Source organism: Trematomus bernacchii, unplaced genomic scaffold, assembly GCF_902827165.1.
Source record: "Trematomus bernacchii unplaced genomic scaffold, fTreBer1.1, whole genome shotgun sequence".
Lineage (NCBI taxonomy): Eukaryota > Metazoa > Chordata > Actinopteri > Perciformes > Nototheniidae > Trematomus > Trematomus bernacchii.
This window is the reverse complement of record NW_022987625.1, coordinates 1,225,208-1,252,408: the sequence shown is the minus strand read 5'-3', so window position 1 is coordinate 1,252,408 and position 27,201 is coordinate 1,225,208. Positions and strand designations below refer to the sequence as shown.

Here is a 27,201-nt window from a genome sequence, read left to right as displayed (position 1 = left end):
TCACCCAAACACAGGTAAGAGAAACAATTATGTATTTTTGATTTTAGGCGGAACTGTCCCTTTTTAATAGCAGCTGAAAATGTGCTCTGGTCACAGTAAGAGTAGTTGGAGTAAGGAACAACTGTATGTAGGATCTCTGCTGCCGCCCAATCAGAATAAAGAACACTGGCAGCACAGGGCTAATACGATCTGAATCATCTTCAGTGTCAAACATATGTTTTCCTGGGTTTCCCTCACACCCTGCTCTCTCACAACCAACCTCTCCATTTTTTAATATTACAGCTTAGTGCCGAGGACTACTCTTCTATGTGGAGACTCCTCCCCCCCCTTGAGACGCTCTCTGAGAAGCACTCTGACGTCTTCATCCAGGAGTTGGCATCCAACCTCAGAGCTGTCATAGCCACTCACGGTGCCTACCGGCCGGAAAACTTCTCTTCTGAGGCTCAGCGCTCCAGAAACCCTGAAACCATGTCACAGAACAAAAGTGTGCCTTTAATGAAAAAAGGAAATATGCAAACTGAAGCAACAGACTCACAGACTAGCCCTCCTCCATCTCCCTTAAACAGTCAGCCAGCGTGCTCTGAGCCTGGATCAGGAACAAGTCCCAGAGGTGGAGGGAGGACCTCTGGCACCAGTAAACCTGGCCCTCCGATCAAGCCCTTTTCTGATTTGCTGTTGGAGGCATGTGACCCGGACGTGCCGACCCGAGCGTTCGCTCTGAGGGTCCTGACCCTGATGGTACAGAAGCAGAACCCAGAGGCTGCCCAGGAGCAGGAGAAAGTCTTCATGGTGGGTCGCTTGGTTATGTGCTTCAACTTTTTTATTCTTGTGTCAGCATTTAGTCCGTTATTCTATACTATACTTATTCTAAAATACTGATTAACATTTTATCCAACACCAGCCAACACCCTGAAGGACTGCATCTGTGCTCCCTCACAGGGTCACTCTGATCAACATGCAGTTATTAACTGCCATTAAACGGTGACATCACATCCTTTTGTATGAGCTAGCAGTGCACAGGGTGTTCAGACTGATGAGAGCACTGCCATTAAAACATGCTTCTGTTCTGCTGTGGATTTCATTAAGTCCATTGTGTTTGAGCAACATACAGAGACTCGAAAAAGACACAAATGTCAGGTCGTCTGGCAAAAGGTTGAATGTGGTTCAAGGGGAAAGCATGTGATGTGAATTCAGTTTTACTGAAATCAGTTATTTGCTGCTTATCGTTAATTGAACCGAACTTTATAAATCACATTTTGAAATACTACGGTTCTATTGGCTGGTGGAGTAGGAGCTGCTTGATTAACTAATGAGCTCATGCTAATGTTCCTGATGAGCATCTCTGGAGTCACGTCCTTCTTCAGCTCGGGTCCAGTAGGGTCCCGGAGGAGTTGGGCCGGAGCCTGAAGCTCTGCAGCTACTCCCTCCTCTTTTTATTCCAGACACCTCTCAGCCGGACACATCTGGATATGTGTAGGTTATTCATACTTAGGGTTAGGGCTTTTTCTTTTTGCTTTCATAGCAGATACATTTTTCTAGAAGCTCGGTCAACATGCTTCCACATTTGTTAAAAGTGGATGTTGCTGGTTTGCTGTGTGGCGTTAGCCTCCTATTAAACATGTGCTATGGCTGAGTGTAGGTGCTGCTGCGTGTGTCTCCTTCGACCTGAGGAGCAAACATGTATAATGAATGAGGTGATTTGAAGCCCTTCCCCAGGGGGGCCAGAGGGGACGATGCTGCGCTCTGGGACTTGTTAAGGTGGTGTGGGGAAGAAAGGATAACAACTCATTTAGTATTCTCTGTAATCAGAAGCCCACCCCCCGTATGCACCTTTTGATAACCTTCAGCCCCCTACTATCACATCAGTATTGATTTTCTCTTCATGCAATGATTCGGTTGAGTTCTCTATGCCCCTTTCACACCAACGCAACTCCCCTTCTAGCTCCGTGCTAGAGCTTTTCTGGTTCAGAACCGGTTCTTCGGTTTAGCGCCGGCTCTTTTCACACCGCTCAGAGCCCGACTGGTGCTGCCGCTGCTGCGTCATGACGTCACAGTTTACGTCGCTGAGTTTCTCCCCAACGCCGGAGCTCACCTCACAACAACAACGGACCGGGGACTGCGTTGCTTTTAATCATACGAAGCCAGATTAAATTAAATAACGACTTCTCCAACCTTATACTTTTCTCCAGAGTGCAGTGGTTCATTGTTTATTAATGTGTTTCAGCGGAATTTACCGACCGCTGCAGTGCTGGCTGCTCTTCCACGGGAGTTTATTCTCCCGTTAGCTCCGGGTTAGCTCACACGGCTCTAAAGTATTCACTGTCTGACTGTCACACAAGCAGCTGATACATATCCCCAGTTCCCCTTAAGTGAATGTGTGTCAGTCTGAATTGACGCTGTTTGGTGTCAGTCTGAATTGACGCTGTTTGGCATCACAACGCTGTTATGAAAGTTTCTCTGGTATAACATGGGTGATGTTAGCATAGCAACCGAAGCTAAACTGACTACTTGCTAAGCAGTTTTCTACAGGCACTTTTTACCGACGTATTTTTCATTATGATTCTACTTGTGATAGTCGGACATGACAACCTGTGCAGCCCATGTATTGATTCCATCCGATAGCTGCTATAATAACAAACAAAACGTCTGCCTGCTCTCCACAATGATCAATAACAGCGAACGGATGGTCAAAGTAAGGTACAAATAAACAGAATCACACGAAGCCTGGTTAGTGTTGCCTGACTTTATAAAGTGTGTTTTTTTTAACAAGTGTGTGGTTGCGTTCTAGTCACTTTGCTCAGCACTACTGCTTGTTACAACTTTTATTTGCCGTACTCGCCTTAAGTGTTAGCTCAGGTTAATCTCGCCCCCCTCCGACGTAAGCGTGACGTATGCGGTTCTTGCTTCTAGACGGACAACTTTTTGGTGCTCGAAACGAACCGGATTCCGGAGCTATGACGCTGCTCCGCTGCGGTGTGAACAGGAAAACCCGGTGCTTTTCAAGCACCAGCACCGAACCGGCCCTGAAACACCGTTGGTGTGAAAGGGGTATTGTACAGGTCACCTTCCATATGTTCTCTCCTCCCCCCTTACTTCACCCCAAACTCCGGCACATTCTGTCCCAAGCCCCTTGTTTCCCCCCACACAATCAAACCTTTCTCTTCAAAGACCTTTATTGTACCTGAGGTCATGTTTAATTATTCACTTTGATAGTGTTGTGATGTGTTTTTAATTTATTGAGCTTTGCCAGTATTGATCCTCTGTGGTTCCCCTGCAAGATCCATGTTAGTCACGTCTTTTATGTTTTTCCAACAGAAGGTATATAACCATACACAGTCTGTGTGTATAATGGTGCTGATGGTATATAACCATACACAGTCTGTGTGTGTATAATGATGCTGATGGTATATAACCATACACAGTCTGTGTGTGTATAATGATGCTGATGGTATATAACCATACACAGTCTGTGTGTGTATAATGATGCTGATGGTATATAACCATACACATACTCTGGGTTTTAATCTGATGGCATGTCTTCTCCAGCTCTTCTTAGAAAACCTGGAGCATGAGGACTCATTTGTCTACCTGTCAGCAATTCAAGGTAATACAATTATGCAGCTTGCGTGTGAAGTTTTCATAGAGTTGTATGATTATTGATCTCAAGCTATGGTCTGAAGCTGTTGGCAGTAACTCTTGAAAGCAGACTGAGTGTGAACTGTCTCCAGGTCTGGCTGCTTTGGCTGATTCATACCCTGAGAGGATTCTGGAGAGGCTTCTCAACGACTTCCAACATGGCCCCTCACTCCCTACATCCATCGCTGAGCACTCCCTGGAAACCCGCCTCAAAGTGGGAGAAGTCCTGATGAGGGCAAGTCGGGCAATGGGTGAGCATCATCTCTAGTTCGGTAACACAAATATTGATTTAAAAGCCATTTCCTGACGCCTACGATGGGCTCAATTATTTTGATAAAAACCCAAAATCATTCACACTGAAGCATTTTAAGAGTAAGATGGAAACCACTCTGTCTGTTGAAGTAAGCAGCTGAAGGCAGGACATGGTCGGCCTTGTTAACAGTAGAATGAAAACTGGAAGCTAGATCTGTTCAAAAGTTTTAAAAAACGTATGTAAAACAACCATAACCGTGCTGCATGCATAAGAAATGAACAAAGGATCCTTAAACGTCATCGGATAAAATCACACAGCAGCAGGTTACTGATGCTGACATACAGTAGTGAATGTTAATGAGTGTAGTTACTGTGGCAGCAGTTGACAGGAGGAGGATTCAGTGTGTGCCACATGTTTCAAAACATCTGCCCTTATCTGAATCAAGAAACCTAGTAATTTGTTTGACTGTGAGTGGTAAACATTGTTGGAATGATAAATCAGTATCCATATTTGTTGAAAGGATTATGTGTGTTTGGTGGACAGCTCTCATGCAGCACAGGGCCGGCCTGTTGTCCGGCAGATCTCAGTCAGAAGGGCCCCTGTGTATGCGACCCTTTCCCTGATTAATACCCTGTTTTGTTTTGGTCCCAGCTCTGGTTTTATCTGCCAGATTGCCATCGTACCACTTCTCTGGGACAATTGGGGGGTTTATATATTTGCTGAGAGATTGGGTAGACCTTCAGTTTGCCATCCAGAGAGCCTCTGTGTTTGTCCTGAGGGAGGGGGGGGGGGGGGGGGGGGGGGGGGGTGGGGGGGGTGGTGGTGTGTGTGTGTGTGTGTCTGTCAATAACAGTTGCTGCTAAAATAAAACGTATTGCTTGAATTGAAAAAGAGAGAAAATCATTTCAAACTTTATTTTCTTAACTAATCCAACATCCAACTGAACACATTGTGCTAATATGTTTTTAATTAAAGCACGTCACAGCAATTAAAGCAGCTGGATATATGTTTAACCCAGTGTGACACTCATCAAGCTAGATATTAGTCTTCATCAATGTTAATGTGAGTGGGTTCATGTTGTTTGCATCAGTGAGCAGAGGGGTAAACAGCCCGTATGGGTTTGATTTGGTATTACAGACAGCCTGAGAAAACCTACCGTCTGTTGCATTTGATTATGACTGTGTTTTAAACAAGGCATTGCATCAGATCATCATGTAATATGTAAGCTGATGTCACAGTGTTCTCAATAAAAGATGCAGGCCCCTTGGTAATGAGGCCGACATCTTTGTTTACTTGATAAATAATAAGGTCTAGTTTTCCTTACCGTAAATGCATCTCAGATTTATAACCCCCCCCCCCTCCTTATCCAGGGGAACTTGCGCCCCACTTCGGGCGTCCTCTGGTGGGAGTCTTCCTGCAGGGAACCAGGGACCCGGACCCTAGCGTGCGGGCCAGCAGCCTGTCTAACCTGGGGGAGCTGTGTCCTCGGCTGGACTCCGCCCTGCCAGCACTGGCCCAGGAGGTGAGAGGAGGTTTCAGCAGGGGACAGTAAACACACCGCCAGGGCTGGGCCCTGTATACATTTTGTATTACATAAATGTAGCTGCCGCTTTATCCAAAACTACATACAATAAGTGCATTCAGCCATGATGAAACAAAATGCAAGAATCCTGCAGCTACATTAGCTTTCAATAAGCCAAAACCTTTGTGAGTAATACTGCATTGGCTTCAACTAAAGCAATCCTTCCTAAGTGCTTCATACAGATGTTTTTTTTAATTGTTGGCATAACTACAGCAAAAACAGGCAGGTTGTTAGTCTGCACTGGAAGATGTATAGACTTTCTATATTTTATTTGTATATCATACATAGTCGAAAATATTGTGATATGTGATTTTATCCATGCAGTATCACTCAGCCTAGCTGCAGCACATTGTGGTTATAAGAAAAATCTGTCTTTCAAACTCCATCTGCTGCGCTGTGTCTGAAATATTTTATCAGAGCTCACATCTATTAATGGATTTCGTCTTTAAATGTTCCTCCGAAGTGCACCAATATGATGCATTTATTATTCAAATGTAAAAAAATCTAAGTTCTGGCTCTCACCTCAGCAGCTGATTGGTCTTTGTGATAGATAGTGCTGTAACACTGTGTGTGTGTGTGTGTGTGTGTGTGTGTGTGTGTGTGTGTGTGTGTGTGTGTGTGTGTGTGTGTGTGTGTGTGTGTGTGTGTGTGTGTGTGTGTGTGTGGTGTGGTGTGTGTGTGTGTGTGTGTGTGTGTGTGTGTGTGTGTGTGTGTGTGTGTGTGTGTGTGTGTGGTTGTGTGTGTGTGTGTGTGTGTGTGTGTGTGTGTGTGTGTGTGTGTGTGTGTGTGTGTGTGTGTGTGTGTGTGTGTGTGTGTGTGGTGTGTGTGTGTGTGTGTGTGTGTGTGTGTGTGTGTGTGTGTGTGTGTGTGTGTGTGTGTGTGTGTGTGTGTGTGTGTGTGTGTGTGTGTGTGTGTGTGTGTGTGTGTGTGTGTGTGTGTGTGTAGCTCAGCTCTTGTCTTACTGCTCTGATAAAGACAGAGAAGGAGGCGGAAGTGAGGAGAGCTTCTGTCCATGTCATCACCCTGCTGCTGCGAGGCCTCAGCGACAAAACTACCCAGGTATTTGTGCGCTATTTATTTTTCATCAAACCATACATACTGTACATTTCCCCAACCACACATGTATAAACTACATCAGCTAAATGCAATTTATGAAAGCCTCACTCAGGATTTTTTTACCAAGTGTTTTTATTGCTCTTGGGGCATTAAAAACAAGATTTTAACTTTAGTTTTTTATATAATATCTGCATTTTCTCTTTTGAAAAACTAAGTCTTAGTTTGGCCATAGTTATTTAATATATAAAGACTATATATTATTGAATTACAAGATTAGATATACTTTATTTGATCTAAAATATTGATGTGTTCAAATGCTCTTCTAAACAAAACTGAAAGTCCATGAAAAGCTGTCTTCCTGTTTTTGTGAAGGAAGCGCCATCTCCTGGTTAAATCCTGAAATTGAAAATCTGGCAACGCCCTCTTGGAAAATAGTGGGAGGGCTTAACATTCCCAGATACTGGTCTTTGGCAGGTCTTAGGCAGGTAACTGGCAGGTAGTAGGCAGGAAGCAGTAAGCTGGAGTCTGAAATAAGATGCTCCATCTGTAGCTGGGCAACGATTATCATTTTTTATTGTGATTAATCGCATGATTTTCTGCGATTAATCGCATTGTTATTTGCAAAATTCAATAATGAATTCAAAAGTAGTTTATCTCGATTGTATTGCTATATGAACAAAAGTACAATAACCATGGCGACCGGTCCACCCCACCTCTTTGCACATTCTACATTGTCATAAAAAATACTTTAATTGGATTAATTGTATACGTATATTTTTCATAGGTATATATGATATAGTTGGTGTCAGTAAAATGTATGATCTACAATTAAATATCGATTAAAATTGTGTTACGATGTCTAAAGTTACTGATAAGTCCCGTGTTTTCAGCCTGGGGTGCAGGAGTCTTTGCCCGTTGACCCCTATACATCCATGATCGACCCTCGTTAGAAGTTGCTCATGCGCACCTCTTCAATACAACAGATAGGAGCGATCTTATTGTACATCCTTTGCATTTAATGCAGCTGTTGGCACCGCCAACCACTAGGGGGCAGTGAGTGAGTGAGTGACGTTGAGTGAGAGAGAGTTGGACGGAGACGGAGGCCCAATTTCAATCCACACCCCTACACACTACCCCTCCGTTTGCGCGTTGTCGCGGAGGGGCCGCCACATTAAGTGCTGTTCCAAACCAATGAGTGTGGAGGGGGAGTGGGTTATCAAACCCTCCAATGCCCCTTTCACACCAACGCGGTTCCCGTTCTAGCTCCGTGCTAGAGCTTTTCTGGTTCGGAACCGGTTCTTCTTTTCAGACCCCGTTTTGTTCACACCGCCCAGAGCCCGACTGGTGCTGCCGCTGCTGCGTCATGACGTCACCGTTTACGTCGCCGATTTTCTCCCCAACGGCGCTCATTACAACAACAATGGGGGACTGCGTCGGGTCGATGATCGTGTTGCTTTTAATCATACGAAGCCAGATTAAATTAAATGACGACTTCTCCAACCTTATACTTTTCTCCAGAGTGCCGTGGTTCATTGTTTATTAATGTGTTACAGCGGCATTTACCGACCGCTGCAGTGCTGCTCTTCCACAGGAGTTTATTCTCCCGTTAACTCACAGCAGCGGCCGCTGTAAAGTATTCACTGTCTGACTGTCACACAAGCAGCTGATACATATCCCCAATTCCCCATAAGTGAATGTGTGTCAGTCTGAATTGACGCTGTTTGGCATCACAACGCTGTTGTGAAAGTTTCTCTGGTATAAAATGGGTGATGTTAGCATAGCAACCGAAGCTAAACTGACTATAACTGGCAATGTCCTTGATCTCATATTCTCAAGGAACTGCACTACTTCTAAACTCACTGTAAACCCGCTTCACACATCCGATCACTTCTTCATTTCATTCTCTCTACCCCTTTCCAAACATAACAAACTAATCTCTTCTCATTCTGCACCCGTCCGCCGTAACCTTCGTTCCCTCTCCCCATCTACCTTTGCCTCATCGGTGCTCTCAGCCCTCCCTTCCTCTGACTCGTTCCAACTCCTGCCTTCAAACTCTGCTGCAGAAACTCTCCTCTCTACTCTTTCATCCTCTCTGGACTCTCTCTGTCCTCTCACATCTCGGCAGCCTCGTCAGTCCCCTCCTGCTCCCTGGCTAAATGACGCACTGCATGCTAATAGAACCATCCGCAGAGCGGAAACGGTGGAAATCCAAACACCATGACGACCTCCTAACCTATCAGGCTCTCCTCTCCTCTTTCTCTGCTTCGATCTCACAGGCAAGAAGCACTTTCTTTCAAGATAAGATCCATTCTTCCTATTCCAATCCCCAAAAACGATTTTCCATCTTTTCCACCCTCTTAGAACCCCCCAAAGCCCCTTCCCCCTCCTCCCTTCTGTCAAGCGACTTTGTTAACTACTTTGAAAAAAAGGTTGATGATATTCGCTCTTCTTTTTCTGACTCACCTTTACTCACCGCTGGGTCACCTGACCCACCTTTCACCCACACACTAACCTCCTTTTCCCCTCTCTCTCCAAGTGAGGTTCTTATGCCCCTTTCACACCAACGCAACTCCGGTTCAAGCTCCGTGCTAGAGCTTTTCTGGTTCAGAACCGGTTCTTCGGTTTAGCGCCGGCTCTTTTCACACCGCTCAGAGCCCGACTGGTGCTGCCGCTGCTGCGTCATGACGTCACAGTTTACGTCGCTGAGTTTCTCCCCAACGCCGGAGCTCACCTCACAACAACAACGGGCCGGGGACTGCGTTGCTTTTAATCATACGAAGCCAGATTAAATTAAATAACGACTTCTCCAACCTTATACTTTTCTCCAGAGTGCCGTGGTTCATTGTTTATTAATGTGTTTCAGCGGCATTTACCGACCGCTGCAGTGCTGGCCGGCTGCTCTTCAACGGGAGTGAATTCTCCCGTTAGCTCCGGGTTAGCTCACACGGCTCTAAAGTATTCACTGTCTGACTGTCACACAAGCAGCTGATACATATCCCCCATCCCCTTAAGTGAATGTGTGTCAGTCTGAATTGACGCTGTTTGGTGTCAGTCTGAATTGACGCTGTTTGGCATCACAACGCTGTTATGAAAGTTTCTCTGGTATAACATGGGTGATGTTAGCATAGCAACCGAAGCTAAACTGACTACTTGCTAAGCAGTTTTCTCCAGGCACTTTTTACCGACGTATTTTTCATTATGATTCTACTTGTGATAGTCGGACATGACAACCTGTGCAGCCCATGTATTGATTCCATCCGATAGCTGCTATAATAACAAACAAAACGTCTGCCTGCTCTCCACAATGATCAATAACAGCGAACGGATGGTCAAAGTAAGGTACAAATAAACAGAATCACACGAAGCCTGGTTAGTGTTGCCTGACTTTATAAAGTGTGTTTTTTTTAACAAGTGTGTGGTTGCGTTCTAGTCACTTTGCTCAGCACTACTGCTTGTTACAACTTTTATTTGCCGTACTCGCCTTAAGTGTTAGCTCAGGTTAATCTCGCCCCCCTCCGACGTAAGCGTGACGTATGCGGTTCTTGCTTCTAGACGGACAACTTTTTGGTGCTCGAAACGAACCGGATTCCGGAGCTATGACGCTGCTCCGCTGCGGTGTGAACAGGAAAACCCGGTGCTTTTCAAGCACCAGCACCGAACCGGCCCTGAAACACCGTTGGTGTGAAAGGGGTATTACCCTCATTACCTCTGCCCGTCCTACCACCTGTCCTCTGGACCCTATCCCCTCAAACCTCCTTCAGACTATCGCTCCTGATATTCTACCGTTTCTCACCCATTTCATCAACACTTCTCTAACTTCTGGTGACTTTCCAAACAGTCTCAAGGAGGCAAGAGTAAACCCTCTCCTAAAGAAACCCACTCTCAACCCGTCTGATGTTATAAACTACAGGCCTGTCTCTCTCCTCCCATTCCTGTCTAAAACACTTGAACGCGCTGCCTTTAAACAACTCTCCTGTTATCTCCATCAGAACAACCTTCTGGATCCGCACCAGTCTGGTTTCAAGGCAGGTCACTCCACAGAAACTGCCCTCCTTGCTGTCTCTGAGGAACTACACACTGCTAAAGCAGCCTCCCTCTCCTCTGTCATCATCCTTTTGGACCTGTCTGCTGCATTCGACACGGTGAACCATCAGATCCTCCTTCGCACTCTCCAAGAACTTGGAGTTTCAGGCTCTGCACTTTCCCGCCTCACTTCATACCTCAAAGACCGCACCTACAGGGTAACTTGGAGAGGGTCCGAGTCCGACCCTTGTCAATTAACTACAGGGGTGCCTCAGGGCTCTGTTCTTGGTCCCCTCCTCTTCTCCCTGTACACAAACTCGCTCGGATCTGTCATTAGCCCGCATGGTTTTTCATACCATTGCTACGCTGACGACACCCAATTAATTCTGTCCTTTCCCCGCTCAGAGACCCAGGTCGTCGCACGCATCTCTGCTTGTCTAGCTGACATCTCTCAGTGGATGTCTGCTCACCACCTCAAGCTCAACCTTGACAAGACTGAACTGCTTTTCCTTCCAGGAAAAGATTGTCCCACTCTTGACCTAACAATCAACATCGGCCCCTCTGTTGTTTCCCCGACTGCAAGGAATCTGGGTGTGACCCTAGATAACAACCTGTCCTTCACTGCAAACATCGCTGCTACAACACGCTGCTGCAGATACACTCTTTACAACATCAGGAGGATACGTCCCCTTCTGACCCAGAAAGCGACGCAACTTCTGGTCCAGGCTCTCGTCATCTCAAGCCTAGACTACTGCAACTCCCTCCTGGCTGGTCTACCTGCGTGTGCCATCCGACCTCTGCAGCTCATCCAGAATGCAGCGGCTCGTCTGGTCTTCAACCTTCCAAAATGTTCCCACACCACACCGCTCCTCCACTCACTTCACTGGCTTCCAGTAACTGCTAGAATCCACTTCAAGACACTGGTACTTTCGTACCATGCTGTGAATGGATCTGGCCCTTCCTACATCCAGGACATGGTTAAACTGTACACCCCAGCACGTGCACTCTGCTCTGCATCGGCCAAACGGCTTGCTGCACCAGCACTGCGAGGGGGACCCAAGTTCCCATCAGCAAAAACGCGTCGGTTTGCTATCCTGGCTCCAAAATGGTGGAATGAGCTCCCCATTGAACTCAGGACAGCAGAAAGCTTACACATCTTGAGGCGCAGACTGAAAACTCATCTCTTTCGACTCCACTTCGAGCGATAGAATTACTAACAAAGAATTGCTAACAAAGCACTTATATACTAATAAAGGACTGGCTTATCTAAAGCCAGTTGAGTAGCACTTGAAATGTTTTGGCTCTATGAAACCTGATGTACTTATATGATTCTGTTTTCTTCAAGTTTATATCTTGTTGGTCGAATGCACTTATTGTAAGTCGCTTTGGATAAAAGCATCAGCTAAATGCAATGTAATGTAATAACTTGACTACTTGTTGCTATCCTATTGTGGCATAAGCCATTTTCTACAGGCACATTTTACCGGCGTATTTTTCATTATGATTCTACTTGTGATAGTCGGACATGACAACCTGTGCAGCCCATGTATTGATTCCATCCGATAGCTGCTATAATAACAAACAAAACGTCTGCCTGCTCTCCACAATGATCAATAACAGCAAACGGATGGTCAAGGTACAAATAAACAGAATCACACGAAGCCTGGTTAGTGTTGCCTGACTTTATAAAGTGTGTTTTTTTGTGTGCGGTTGCGTTCTAGTCACTTTGCTCAGCACTACTGCTTGTTACAACTTTTATTTGCCGTACTCGCCTTAAGTGTTAGCTCAGGTTAATCTCGCCCCCCTCCGACGTAAGCGTGACGTATGCGGTTCTTGCTTCTAGACGGACAACTTTTTGGTGCTCGAAACGAACCGGATTCCGGAGCTATGACGCTGCTCCGCTGCGGTGTGAACAGGAAAACCCGGTGCTTTTCAAGCACCAGCACCGAACCGGCCCTGAAACACCGTTGGTGTGAAAGGGGTATTACCCTCATTACCTCTGCCCGTCCTACCACCTGTCCTCTGGACCCTATCCCCTCAAACCTCCTTCAGACTATCGCTCCTGATATTCTACCGTTTCTCACCCATTTCATCAACACTTCTCTAACTTCTGGTGACTTTCCAAACAGTCTCAAGGAGGCAAGAGTAAACCCTCTCCTAAAGAAACCCACTCTCAACCCGTCTGATGTTATAAACTACAGGCCTGTCTCTCTCCTCCCGTTCCTTTCTAAAACACTTGAACGCGCTGCCTTTAAACAACTCTCCTGTTATCTCCATCAGAACAACCTTCTGGATCCGCACCAGTCTGGTTTCAAGGCAGGTCACTCCACAGAAACTGCCCTCCTTGCTGTCTCTGAGGAACTACACACTGCTAAAGCAGCCTCCCTCTCCTCTGTCATCATCCTTTTGGACCTGTCTGCTGCATTCGACACGGTGAACCATCAGATCCTCCTTCGCACTCTCCAAGAACTTGGAGTTTCAGGCTCTGCACTTTCCCGCCTCACTTCATACCTCAAAGACCGCACCTACAGGGTAACTTGGAGAGGGTCCGAGTCCGACCCTTGTCAATTAACTACAGGGGTGCCTCAGGGCTCTGTTCTTGGTCCCCTCCTCTTCTCCCTGTACACAAACTCGCTCGGATCTGTCATTAGCCCGCATGGTTTTTCATACCATTGCTACGCTGACGACACCCAATTAATTCTGTCCTTTCCCCGCTCAGAGACCCAGGTCGTCGCACGCATCTCTGCTTGTCTAGCTGACATCTCTCAGTGGATGTCTGCTCACCACCTCAAGCTCAACCTTGACAAGACTGAACTGCTTTTCCTTCCAGGAAAAGATTGTCCCACTCTTGACCTAACAATCAACATCGGCCCCTCTGTTGTTTCCCCGACTGCAAGGAATCTGGGTGTGACCCTAGATAACAACCTGTCCTTCACTGCAAACATCGCTGCTACAACACGCTGCTGCAGATACACTCTTTACAACATCAGGAGGATACGTCCCCTTCTGACCCAGAAAGCGACGCAACTTCTGGTCCAGGCTCTCGTCATCTCAAGCCTAGACTACTGCAACTCCCTCCTGGCTGGTCTACCTGCGTGTGCCATCCGACCTCTGCAGCTCATCCAGAATGCAGCGGCTCGTCTGGTCTTCAACCTTCCAAAATGTTCCCACACCACACCGCTCCTCCACTCACTTCACTGGCTTCCAGTAACTGCTAGAATCCACTTCAAGACACTGGTACTTTCGTACCATGCTGTGAATGGATCTGGCCCTTCCTACATCCAGGACATGGTTAAACTGTACACCCCAGCATGTGCACTCCGCTCTGCATCGGCCAAACGGCTTGCTGCACCAGCACTGCGAGGGGGACCCAAGTTCCCATCAGCAAAAACGCGTCGGTTTGCTATCCTGGCTCCAAAATGGTGGAATGAGCTCCCCATTGAACTCAGGACAGCAGAAAGCTTACACATCTTGAGGCGCAGACTGAAAACTCATCTCTTTCGACTCCACTTCGAGCGATAGAATTACTAACAAAGAATTGCTAACAAAGCACTTATATACTAATAAAGGACTGGCTTATCTAAAGCCAGTTGAGTAGCACTTGAAATGTTTTGGCTCTATGAAACCTGATGTACTTATATGATTCTGTTTTCTTCAAGTTTATATCTTGTTGGTCGAATGCACTTATTGTAAGTCGCTTTGGATAAAAGCATCAGCTAAATGCAATGTAATGTAATAACTTGACTACTTGTTGCTATCCTATTGTGGCATAAGCCATTTTCTACAGGCACATTTTACCGGCGTATTTTTCATTATGATTCTACTTGTGATAGTCGGACATGACAACCTGTGCAGCCCATGTATTGATTCCATCCGATAGCTGCTATAATAACAAACAAAACGTCTGCCTGCTCTCCACAATGATCAATAACAGCAAACGGATGGTCAAGGTACAAATAAACAGAATCACACGAAGCCTGGTTAGTGTTGCCTGACTTTATAAAGTGTGTTTTTTTGTGTGTGGTTGCGTTCTAGTCACTTTGCTCAGCACTACTGCTTGATACAACTTGTATTTGCCGTACTCGCCTTTAACTGTTAGCTCAGGTTAATCTCGCCCCCCTCCGACGTAAGCATTAGTTATTAATTTTTTATTTTTTGTACAAGTTACGTATAGTTACGGCATTTCCTGTTTCTGGCGGAGAGAGGGGAGTTTGTTCCAAAGCTAACCCTGTATTTACACCCTCCATCTGAAAGGAGGGAGTCTCATTTTGCTGTGAGTGTCACTCAGCCACGGAGTTCACTCCGTCACGGAGTGGGTAGGGTGTGGTTTTGGAATTGGGCCGGAGTGTAAACAAAACTTGATAGCAAGGGGGAGTGCTGAGGCGCAGAGTGCATAAAAATGGCCAAAGCTCTGCTTACTCAATAACTGCAGAGTTCCAGCTCTGGCATTAATATCAGACCAAACTGTGGGAGCTTCATGGGTTTTCATGGCCGAGCAGCTGCATCAAGCCTTACATCAAGCACAATGCCAAGCGTCAGATGGAGGGGTGTAAAGCACACCGCCAATGGACTCTGGAGCAGTGGAAATGTGTTCTGTGGAGTGACCAATCACGCTTCTCTATCTGGCAGTCTGATGGACGAGTCTGGGTTTGGCGAATGCCAGGAGAACGTTACCTGCCGGACTGCATTGTGCCAACTGTAACGTTTGGTGGCAGAGGGATAATAGGCGCTTTCACACCGGAGTACTTTTCCCAGGAATAGTTCCGATAGTTCCTGGGATTTTGTGTTCACACCAAAAAGATCTGGAACTAGAACTTTTTTTTGCAAACTTTTTCACCCCTTTTTAGTCCCTGCTAGAGAGCAGGGACTTTCCTGGGCAGAAAAAGGTTCCAATTTCCGATTGGCTGTGCGAATTGCAAACCACGCCCTGGGCCTAGGTCCCTTAGTTCCAGTGAAGAGGATTCTTAAAGCTCCCATGTCATGCTTTTCCGGTTATTACCCGTCCCCTTGTGTGTTATGAAGGTTTTTATGCATGTAATCGGTGTGCAGAGTCAAAACCCTCAAAGTACACCCTGTAGCGAGTAAAACTCTAACACAGAAAATACCTCCCCAAAACGCCTCGTTGGAGATACGTCACTGCCCATTTGAGTCTTCCATTTAGTTCCGGGTACCGCCTGATGTCATGCGGTACCCGGAACGAAATGGACCAATCCCGAAGAGCTATGGCCACACCAGCAGCGTCGTGTTCCTCCTCCAGAGGTTCGAAGAACCGGCATTTCACAGACGAAAGCTTCCAAAACATTGCCCAGTTTGAGGCCGGATATGCACAGCTTGTTTGGACCGTTTGGAGCAGGGGAAGATCTGGGTATACAACCTGTAAGTTTGCATTGTTATTTGTGTATTTATCAAACAAGACTGTTTAACTGCTAACTGACTGTTAGCAGTGTTGGACTGCTAAGCCATTGACACAGTGCTAACTGTGCTAACTAAGTTGCTAGAGTTTCCATATATCAACTCTAATATCAGCAGATGGCCTTGCATACATGTATCTCATAGCAGGAGAATGTCTGCATTCACACACAAAATACCTATTGACAGTATACTCCGGGTGATTTGCCGGTCAGTCGCGAAACGTAATTACATTATAGCTGGCGTAGCGATCTAACACACGGAGCTAGAGCTAGTTTTGGTCAGAAAAACATTTTTGTGATGCTACGTTGCTAGCGTTTAAATATATCAACTACAATGTCAGCAGATGGCCTTACATGTTTGTCATGGCAGGAGAATGTCTGCAGTCACACACACGGAATACTCATACAGTATACTGTACTGTGATTTACCGTACATTGTGACCGTACATATACTGCATGTAGCTAACGAGGCTAGCTGTATGCTAGCGCAAAACAATGTATTCATGCAAATTACAATGTATGACCGAACGTAGCAGAATACCCGTATACGATTGCAATTATAAACACGTTATTGCTAGCCTAATATGAACCACTAGCTTTTGTTCATAGTAGTTTTATTACACTGCATTATAGTTGCCTTTCCTCCAAGCTAACGTTCATATCGTGTTAGCTACCAAGGTAAACAAAGCTAGGTTAGCATATTAGCAGGCAAGCTGTTCATTACACAACTACTACTAACGAATCTAAAACAACTAAGTTTCTCTAATATTTTGTGATTTGCATTTGATTTCGTCCAGCCAGATCCTGGCGGACAATCCATGACGGGGAAGGGATTCTACTACTACTGAGGGTGCTAAAAGGCACCGCACCGACTGTGCGCAGGCAAGATGCGAGGAGGAGGAATGGATGATATACCGTGTATATATGTATATTTATGTTCATTTTGTACATTTCTAAAAATAAAGTTTAATGGAAATACTTAGTAGGCCTATCCTTTCTTCCCTGAATTCATATATAGCAAACCATGATTTGATTTCTCATCAAACAGTAGTAGTTTATAACGGGTAAAAATAACTTACTCTTTGTTATGAGAGTAGCTCGTAGGCCACAACGGAAAGACAAGGAGACATACACGAGTTTACAAAACCACGGCACATTTATTGTAGTAAATGCAGAGACAGGTGGTCGAGGGGAGAGGGTCGCTCAGTTCGTCCTTCTGCAGCCGCTTTGGAGAGAGACTCCGGGCCGCTGGGATTAATAGCACCGGCTACGGAGGTGTCCGTGATCGCGCTGATTACCCTCTTCAGCTCCACCCCACCGTAAGACAAAGGCCCTGAGGCCGTCACACTCTTCTATAACAACAGTTAAAAATATATATGTATATAAAATATACCGCTGTACCGACGCCATGATAAGACTGATGTTACGCTGAGAGCAGCCGGGAAAAGCACTGACATGGGCGCAGCCTCTCTGGTGGTTGACTAATCAGAACGAGTGGCCGAGCTGACCAATCGGAGCACACTAGGCTCACAGGGAGGGGGGGGCAAGAGCTCCAACGAGTCGTTTAGTGGAGAAAGTGAATACTGCTGAATACACATGCTTGACAGAGATGCTGTATGCGAAACCAATGTGAGTTTGGAAAATTGCACAGTATAAATCTATTTTAGTATACCTCAACAATGTAATTATGATCAGTGGAAATGGCCATGACATGGGCCCTTTAATGCTTCATCTTACCAAGTCATTTTGGACAATTCTATGCTTCCAACTTTGTGGAAACAGTTTGGGGAAGCATGACTGTGCCCCAGGTGGCCCAATACTTTTGTCTATATAGTATCAGAAAACTCTAAAAAGCATGAACAAACTAGAGTCCACATGGAAAATGCTATGCGACTAGCCATGTTTGGGAAAGTAAACACAGCTGTCAAACGTAATGAAGGCTACAGGATAAGGATATGTAAGCATAATAAGGAGATTGACAAAAACAGGCACGTCCTTTCTAAAATAATAGACTGTATCTAGTTCTGTGGTGCCTTTGAGCTAGCCCTGCGTTGTAATATGACATATGTTTTTACTTTGTGTATACGTTTGCTTACATTTTGGTAGAGCTCCCCCTGGAGAAAGATGCACCAGCCACCACTGGCAATAACATTTGGTTTGCAAACACTTTAAACAAATAAGGTGCTTTTTAACAGTAGTATTGCATTTACAAAGTAGCAGTTAAAATATGTATTGTAAATCTCAACTTAAACATGAGTTAATGTAATCAAATACAAATTATAAAGCTATTGTGGGGGAAACTTCTGTAGCAATGGACAGTCAGGACTCAGAGACACACGAGGAGAGCTGGAGCTTTGATGGCAAACACTGACGGTTTATTTGGAGCTTCGGCCGGAGAATTGACAAGACATGTCACGGGCCACGGTTTGACCACACGATTGAGATGCCACAATCAATTCTGAAGACCCCTCCTGTAGCTCCAGGTTTGAACTAGTTCAGAGTGTAATAATCAACATTCTTCAATAGATAGACTAAACAGCTGAGGACACTGAACCACATTTGTTGTCGCTTATGGCTCGGGGTCATTACACCCCGAGAAGGATGTGTTCCAGGTGTCCCACAACAATAACTATCTGACAGAGAGTTGCCCGGTCACAAACTGGTAACAACAACAAAATGCTAGGGCAGCCCCTCCTTAAGGGAGATAGCGGCTGCTCAAGGTTGGGCATCTGTGTCAGAGGGCAAAAGGTAAACATGTATACAGAATTATTCCCTGACAGCTATTGCCACTGTCAGGGCATTCACGTTGTATCTAGTTTGTTATAGAAGTTCCCCTCAGAGTCCAGAGATAAGAAAATGTAACTTTGCAGTGGTTACAAATAACCCTGGTTCTATCAACTCCTCTGTCTGAAGAGATGTAAGAGTTCGGTACCTTCCTCCATAGCCGCGTTCACACCGGAGTACTTTTCCCCGTACTTTTCGCGTTTAGTTCCGTTAGTACCCCTCATGTCGCGTTCATACCAAAAAGAGTACTGAGTGCCGGGAACTTTTACCCCCATTTTTAGTGCCTGCTGAGAGATGGTACTTTCCTGGGGGAAAAAAGTGCCCCAGTTCTGATTGGCTGGGCGAATTGCAAACCACGCCCCGTAAAACTCCGCCATTTTATTATCCTCGCATTAGCATTATTAGCATTAGCATTCGCCCAGCGCACAAACGCAGAGAGACTAACTTATGGCAACACAAAATAAAACATGGGAGCGGTGGAGATGAGGAGGTGTCGGCGTTCTGGCGATTTACTCGGAAGTCCCCAACTCCGGGGACTTCCGGCCGGGGACTCCGGGTGGCAGTATACACCGTGAAGTGGTTTGCGGCCTGCCAGTAAACCCAAAGCAGAAGAAGACGGAGTGACGTCAGCGGCTCATTTGCGTAATCTTCCCTCAGGGAACTTATTCCGGTGTGAACGCGATCTGTACTTAGTGCCCTGGGGTAATAAGTGCCGGGGAACTAAGTGCCGGCACTAAGTACGGCAAAGTACTTGGTGTGAACGCGGCTCATGTTTCTGTCCCGCCACTTCTTTCTGTTTCCGTTCATGTGCAGTCTTAGGCCCGCCCCCTATGCTCTCATTGGTTGAGATGACGCCCATCCTAAGCCAATACTGATCGACATCCCGCCCCTCCTGTGACCCATGGTCTGTCTGTATGTGTATCCAGAGCCAGTGAGCCACGGAACTTTCTAAATAATAATATGAATTAAAAAAAACTGTTAATGCGCGATAAAATAATTGTCAGTGTTAACTTGGCCAGCCCGACTATAAAGATACACTGTGAACAAGTCATTTCTGTCTTTTGTGTAGAACCTTGATGTCCTGCACTTGAGCTTTAGGTCAAGAAAGACCTGTTACATTTACATAAACAGAAAAATGAAATGCTCATAAATCCTGTAAAATCTTAACAAATGCATTTCTTAGTTTTTGACATTATATTTGACAAAAAGGAATAAAAGGGAAGGTGTCTCTTCAGTCCCCAAAGTTCAGCTAACATTACTGTTAGCCTTTTTATTAGGGCCAAAGGTCAGTTCCTTCACAAAAAAAAAATTAATTATGAGGGCGGTATCAAATGTATTTTATTATTGTGATTAAAGAAATGTAATGATTGAATTGATTGACAGCAGTAAGCGTAGACATGTCTGTGTGTGGACTGCTGGAGGCAGGGGTCCTCTCTGTGTGTTTCAGAGTCCCAGTCTACCTGTGGGTCACACACTAATGTTCTCACTGAGCACAGGAAGGAGACTCACTCGAAACACCGTGTTTCACAGTCTCTGGCCGTTTCTCAATGTCGAGTACACCTGCTGCAGAGCCACTATTTCAAGTATACTACGTCATCGAGTGGCGCTGAATGCTGGGCATTTAACATGCATTTAAACAGTCCTTCGGCGCCACTCGATGACGTAGTATACTTGAAATAGTGGCTCTGCAGCAGGTTTACTCGACATTGAGAAATGGCCTGTGGTTCCTCTCATGGTGCAGTGTGTTTCCTGTCTCTGCTGAAGTGTTGTTCTTAGATAGTCGCCTCGGCTCGGGCTGATCACATCAGTTCCTCGGCCTCCTGAAATAGACGCAGCAAGCCAGGCTTTCTGAATTCACTGATTACTGTGCAAGTCTGAAGGTTAGACATGGTAGCACCTCTGCCAGTTTATGTATTTATAGCTATATATATATATATATATATATATATATATATATATATATATATATATATATATATATATATATATATATATATATATATATATATATAAGGTACTATTCATTGTGATATTGGCTCTTTTTATTGTGTGAACTAGTGATATAAGATTCATTAAAATTAGCATTATCCTTTCATTGTCGTCACATCCTTGCTATAGATTAAAATATGTATTGCTCTATTAATCAGCTTGTTGTTAATTCAGCTGGGAACAAAACACGCTGTCTCTCATCCTTGGACCACTTGGGTTACATACGGAAGAAAGAAAAGGAAAATCTTCCTCCTGTGGGGGCTCAGTGAACACTGCTGTGTGTGAGCTGCTGGCCCCTGGCTCCAATGTGACGTGACTCCTGATGCTCTGTGCAGCTGCTGGTCCCAGGTCAGGTCCTGTCATTACAGAGCAGCAGCAGCTGTTGAGGGCTAATGACACACACAGTGACATGAGAACAGATGAGAGGGCCAGAGCAGCACCATGTGAGAGAGGAGGGGGCCAGGTGTGGTGCTGGGGGGGGGGGCTGTCTTCTGCAGTTCTGCATCTCACCTCTCACTGTTACTGACGCATTTTCCCTCCAAACCTCCCTCCACTCTGTCAAAACAGATCTTCTGTGAAAGAATGCCCAAAATGACTGTTGTCTGGTTTTCTACATGCATTTCTGATGTTGCAAATTGTAGTGTGAACCTCTGTGACGTATACATTGTGTATCTGCCTCACATCAAGTGGCCGTGTGTTTGACCTGAAACATTGGAAATGGTGATATCAGTAAGATAACACACCGTTAACATGCTCCTCTGACTCTCTCTTGATCCTGTAAGCAATCGGAATATGCACTGTGAGTCCACCACTGAACAAAAGAAAAGTGGATAGGATCTAATAAAAGGTTTCTTTAATTGGAAGAAAATAAAGCATTGTTTACTTGGCCATTGATCTGTTATTGCTATTCTCTGGATTAATAACTGATCAAATGTGTATTACTATTTTAGAGGTGACATATTTGAGTGTCTTGCTCTGTCTGAGTTGTAGTTTATGACCCATTATGAGACATTATACCTGGGGAGCTAGGTATTTTGCTGCTTGATGAAAATCAACCATTTGAACAGAATAGTGTCCGATTCATTTTTTTTTTCTGTCAAGTTAAATATAAGTGTGTATTACAATGCTATGCCGCTCGCATCGTTTCGCCACACACACACACACACACAGCATGAACATTTGAACACAGCCTCAATCACCATCAGTTATTCATTCCTTTTCTCTTTTTCCTTTTAAGGATTTAAGGGAAAAGTCTTCATGTATTTACTCTTTCAGTTTAAATATGGCAACAAAAGCCTTGAATGAGTTAAATAACAGTTGGATGTTCAATGCAATTTCTCTTTGCCAAGCTGCAGATTTATCTGTGCTTTATGACGTTTTTGTTGTTTTTACACCTTGACAGTTAATTTCCAAGTTTCCTTTTTCTTGCTTTGTACTCAACAAACTTTTAACAGTTATGTGGTTACATACAACTTGGGTCTTTTTGTAGAAGTTTTTGCTGATTAATTCTAATGATATACACCAAGTTAGTGTCCACACTTACTTTGATAAGAATACAAATGAAACGGTAACAACAAAGTGTCTGTGGTAACCCTGTTCCCTGTGTAATGAGCAGAGCCGTGAACCTCTGTCCCTCTCTCTGACTGCTATAGGTTCTCAGTGATGTTCTGTTGGACCTGTACCGGGCTCTGAAGTGGGTGGTGCGCTCCGACCCGGATGACGTTGCGGTGCTCCACGCTCAGCTGGCTCTGGAGGAGCTCGATGACGTGATGAGGAGGTTCATCTTCCCTGAGCAGAAGCTGGAGAAGAAGATTGTTGTCCTGCCATAGAACTCAAATGGTATTTCTGCTGAACCTCATAGTGCATCCATTGTTCGGAGGTATAGAGGACTTTATTTGTATATTCTCTGCTTATAGGCAGCAGTAGTTCTGCCTCCCAGTGACTGCACCAGCAGGCCTTAAGAAAAAAGTCACCCTTTACCATTACCGTGTTCTATTGAAATAGGTTACTTCTATACAATAAAGTTTTAAAAACATATTGTTCTTCATTTTTATTATAGAGTATACAAAATAGGTAACATACTGTTTAACATATGAATATTGTCACTATCTATCTGCTTAACACCTTATTAATAATCACATGTCAAGAAGAAAATCGTGAAGCCAGTATTGTGTTGTTATCCTATCAATGACAAAGGTAAGTGATAATGTGCAGCGAGGTGTTCATTAATGAATCACCAATCAGAATGCCTCTGATGGATTTACCAAAGACCTTGTTTATATTATGTTGGCAGTGTATTATTTTATGAAGTTCTGGAGGAGATGTACCCAGTCCAACCTGATGGTGCATTATGAGAAATGCCAGTGAGCCCCTTTTTTCTGCGATATGAAATCAATGAGGTTCCCCTTTTAATCTGAGCACCCATCAGGCCTTGTAAACCTTGTTGTATCGTAAACAGTTCCTATTGTGAGGTTAGTTTGTGTCGAGTGATATTTTACAAACTCTCTTTGCAAGACAAGCTTGTAATACATTTCTCTTTTCACCTTAAAGGGGACCTATTATGCAAAATCCACTTTTTCATGTCTTTTCTAAAGCAACATGTGTCCCCTCTGTGTAAAGAGACTCAGGAAGTTTCAGGAACAAAGATTCTCTCTCTTTTTGTCCTGATCCATTTATATAAAAACCTGTCTGAAAATGAGCTGATCAGATTTTGGCCACTTGATGATGTCATAACGATGTTTTGTCTTGTGTAACCATTAGCCAATCACCAACCAAGGTAACCCCCCCCCCCCCCCCCCCCCCTATCACCTGAATCTCCTCCTAGAGCACTGAGTTCTTTTTAACCAAATCTCTCTCAGAGGGGCGTGGGGAGGGGCTCCTTATTTTCATCTAAAGTAACAGACAGAGAATCAGCACTTTGGAAACAGGGCTGAAACAGAGGGGATTATGGGATGCTGCAATGATCTGTTTGGTGTTTCAGCCAATCAGAGACAGGCTCTGTATATATCTGAGACCTATAATATTTGATGAAAAACAGTATAATAGGGGACCTTTAATGAATACCACATGTTCATAAGGAAGTGCCCTTTTCTGGGATTTGATCATTAGTATAATGTTTATTCAAAGGAAAATGTATCCAAGATTTAACAAAAAAATGAAAACTTTCAGATTTCTTTAATAATCATCACCATTAGGCAGTTATTTTGACACCTGTTTGATATACGTTTATTGCAATTAAATCACAGCCAAATCTATTTGGGGTCATACTGCTGTAGTTAACAGGACTCATTTAGCCTCAACAAATAATAAAGCTCAAATGATCCTGCGGAAAACTGGTGCGGCCATCATAAGGTTGTCTCTGAGAACATGGTGGCACGCAGTAGATCAAATGATTTCTTCTTTAGCTCATAAGAACAATAGCCTGAAGTGGAGACTGGACTACAGCTGGACTATCCGTGAACTAGAAGAAGAAAAACGAAGGCACTGGGGTCGGGCAGAGTTTGAACAGAGTCGGCTGAAAGAATGAGACATTCCTTCTTTTGTTAAATTCATTGGGCAATAGGTTAACAGTGTAAGAGGCATGACCTTCTCTGTGTCCCTCTGTGTGAACATACAACCTGCAAACTGAAGCAGAGTTAGCTTTGTTTGCAGCCCAGGAATATGTCCCCAAATGCGGAGTCAAGGTATCACTGTGGCAGGCGGAGCAGAAACACAGGCTCTTCATCACAGTGGCAGATTCAGGCCTCCACCACAGTCTGGCTCTCACATCACACTTGTGTTTACTCTGGGGCTTATGTATTTTCTGTCAGAGTCACCAAAAATAACCTGCAGCAAGGTTTTGAACTCTAAAAATAAAATATATTATGGGTCTGTTTGATCAAGTAAATGAGCTGGAGACTGGGTTGATATATTAAAAAAAGATTATCACGGAAACAAACGTAGGACCGTTTAAGTATCTTCAGGTAGTAACATTCCCTTCGTTTCCCTCGCTGCATTGGAGTGAGTGTAAGATAAAGGTGGATTTCACACAGACAAGTGAACAGGATATCTTCCAGGAGTATTTCAAACAGAATCATATTGGCTTCAGATAAACTTGGGAACATATTTCTGCACTGTAGTTTTCCATCACTAACACTGAAACCACATTTTCAAGGGGTCGCTAAATATTCAGTATTGATGAGGAGTGATTCCAAAAAAACTCTATTCAATTTCAATATGGACACTTACTGTTAAGACACAATTGAAAAAATTGTTTGTAAGTTTGTACAGTTATTTTCAAAGTGATGTAATTTAATACTAAAGTGGTTGCTCACACTATGTGGCTGTTGTCCAATGTTTCCTAGTTTGCTGGCCTCATTTTTGGGGAGTGAGGCACTGTTCCGCTATTTTGGTCCAGGTCCCACTAGATGCTATGGAGAACGACATCTTGGCTGTATACTTGTAATTCTTTGAAACGTTGTTCCGTTAGTCCCCAATGATCCTCAGAGGATTGGTTCTGTCTTTGTCATTTTGCCTTTGTTGTTCTTGACTCCTGAGTGACTTGTGTTTTGAGGAATCCACACAGAATACCAACCAGGTCCCTGAAGAAGTTTTTTGTCAGTAACAACCACAAAAAAACGTTACTCCGTCTTTACTGTATATGGCTTGGTTTATTCACAATAAAGAATAGTTTTTTGGATTGTGCCGTGTTATACAGAGCCAGACTATCAAACAAACTGAGCTCACTTTGAAGCGCAGAACAGACGTCCTCCAATGTTTTTGACATGATTATTTTCTGTGCAGACAGCCAAAAGATGGCAGTAATTAAAAGCCATGTTAAAGTCCCGAGAGAAGGAAAGAAGCTACTAACACAGCATGTTTGCCTTTCAGCAATTCAAGCTCCACACACTGTGCCTGCAGAATAATAATTACTGTGAAGGTCAAGAGGGTGTCTGTGGCCTCCGGGATGGACAAAGGTTTGTTGAATATGAGCTGACATTGTATTTAATTAGGAGGTTTTCACCTTATTTTCTGCAATTAACAACAAAAAAGTGCTAAATGCTAATGGTAACTCAGATTTTAATCCACTCCTTTACACGAATGTCATTACTTATAAATTGCTGGATGCCCTTCTAACCCACACCCTGGGAGGCATCACCAACTATCTTTAATTTAATTATACTCAGAGGATTTTATTCCTATCAATCTTTTCGATTGAAATAAAATATATACACCAAGCAGCTACCCCTGGTTTAGGAAGTGAAGCCAGCTGAGAACAGGTCAGACATTACATTACATATCATTTAGCTGACGCTTTTGTCCAAAGCGACTTACAATAAGTGCAATACCATAAAGATTAAAACCCCAAACAACAAGGAAAACTGTATATTCACTTCAATCACAAGGGCTGGTGAATTAGTTACAAGGACAAAATTAACTCAAAAAGTGCCTAGTATTTATTTTTTAAATGTATTTTCCAGCAATCATTTAATTGCCAAGGTACAGTCGAAATAGATGGGTTTTCATTTTGCTTTGATATGCAGAGTTTCTGCTGCTCTGATATCAATGGGGAGCTCTTCCATCATTTAGGAGCCAGGATAGAAAACAGGCGTGTTTTTGAGGGGTACCTGTTCCACTCACAGAGATGTAGTAGCAGCCGATTGGCTGACGCCAAGCGTAGTGCACGTGCTGGAGTGTATGGTTTAACCAAGGCCTGGATGTATGGAGGGACTGTTCCCTTCACAGCTCGGTGGGCCAGTACCAGTGTCTTGAAGCGGATTCTTGCATCCACTGGCAGCCAGTGGAGGGAGCGGAGGAGAGGTGTAGTGTGGGAGAACTGGGGGGTGGGGGGTTGAAGACCAGTCTGGCTGCAGCATTCTGAATCAGCTGTAACGGTCTGATGGCGTTTGCAGGTAGACCAGGAGGGAGTTGAGTAGTCCAGGTGCGAGATGACCGGATCCTGGACCAGGACCTGCGTTGCCTCCTGGGACAGTAGGGGACAGGAGGGGACAGGAGGGGACAGGAGGGGACAGTAGGGGACGTATCCTTCTGATGTTGTAGAGGTTTTATCTGCAGGATCGGGATGTAGCAGCAATGTTAGCAGTGACGTTCAGCTGGTCGTCCAGGGTCAACGGAGGTACCAATGTTGATGGACAGGTCATGGATGGGAGAGTCCTTATCTGGGATGAAGAGCAGTTCAGTCTTGTTTAGGTTGAGCTTCAGGTGGTGAGCAAACATCCACTGAGATTTCAGGCAGACAAGCAGAGATGGGTGCGACCACCTGGGTTCCAGACCGAGGAATAGACACAATCAGTTGTGTGTCGTCTGCGTAGCTGGTAGGAGAAGCCATGAGAGTGAATGAGAGAGCTAGAGAGTTTGTGTACAGAGAGAAGAGGACCCCAGTAAGGAGATGACGAGAATCTGCCCCCCCACACACCCCAACGTTACAATACAGAGATAAAAAAGGAGTGGCTTTGCTTTGAACTAAC

The 27,201-nt window shown here is 44.6% G+C and overlaps 1 protein-coding gene across 1 annotated transcript in view; it reads left to right on the top strand.

Moving 5' to 3' along the window:
- Positions 1-22,771, top strand: part of tango6 (transport and golgi organization 6 homolog (Drosophila)) — a 35,653-nt gene extending 12,882 nt beyond the window's left edge. The window contains exons 13-18 of the mRNA XM_034132915.1: positions 283-789; positions 3,547-3,604; positions 3,729-3,887; positions 5,260-5,411; positions 6,417-6,530; positions 22,387-22,771. Coding sequence (XP_033988806.1) covers positions 283-789; positions 3,547-3,604; positions 3,729-3,887; positions 5,260-5,411; positions 6,417-6,530; positions 22,387-22,563 — 1,167 coding nt within the window. The 3' untranslated portion in view covers positions 22,564-22,771. The remainder of the gene's footprint in view (positions 1-282; positions 790-3,546; positions 3,605-3,728; positions 3,888-5,259; positions 5,412-6,416; positions 6,531-22,386) is intronic.
- The last annotated feature ends 4,430 nt before the right edge of the window (positions 22,772-27,201 follow it).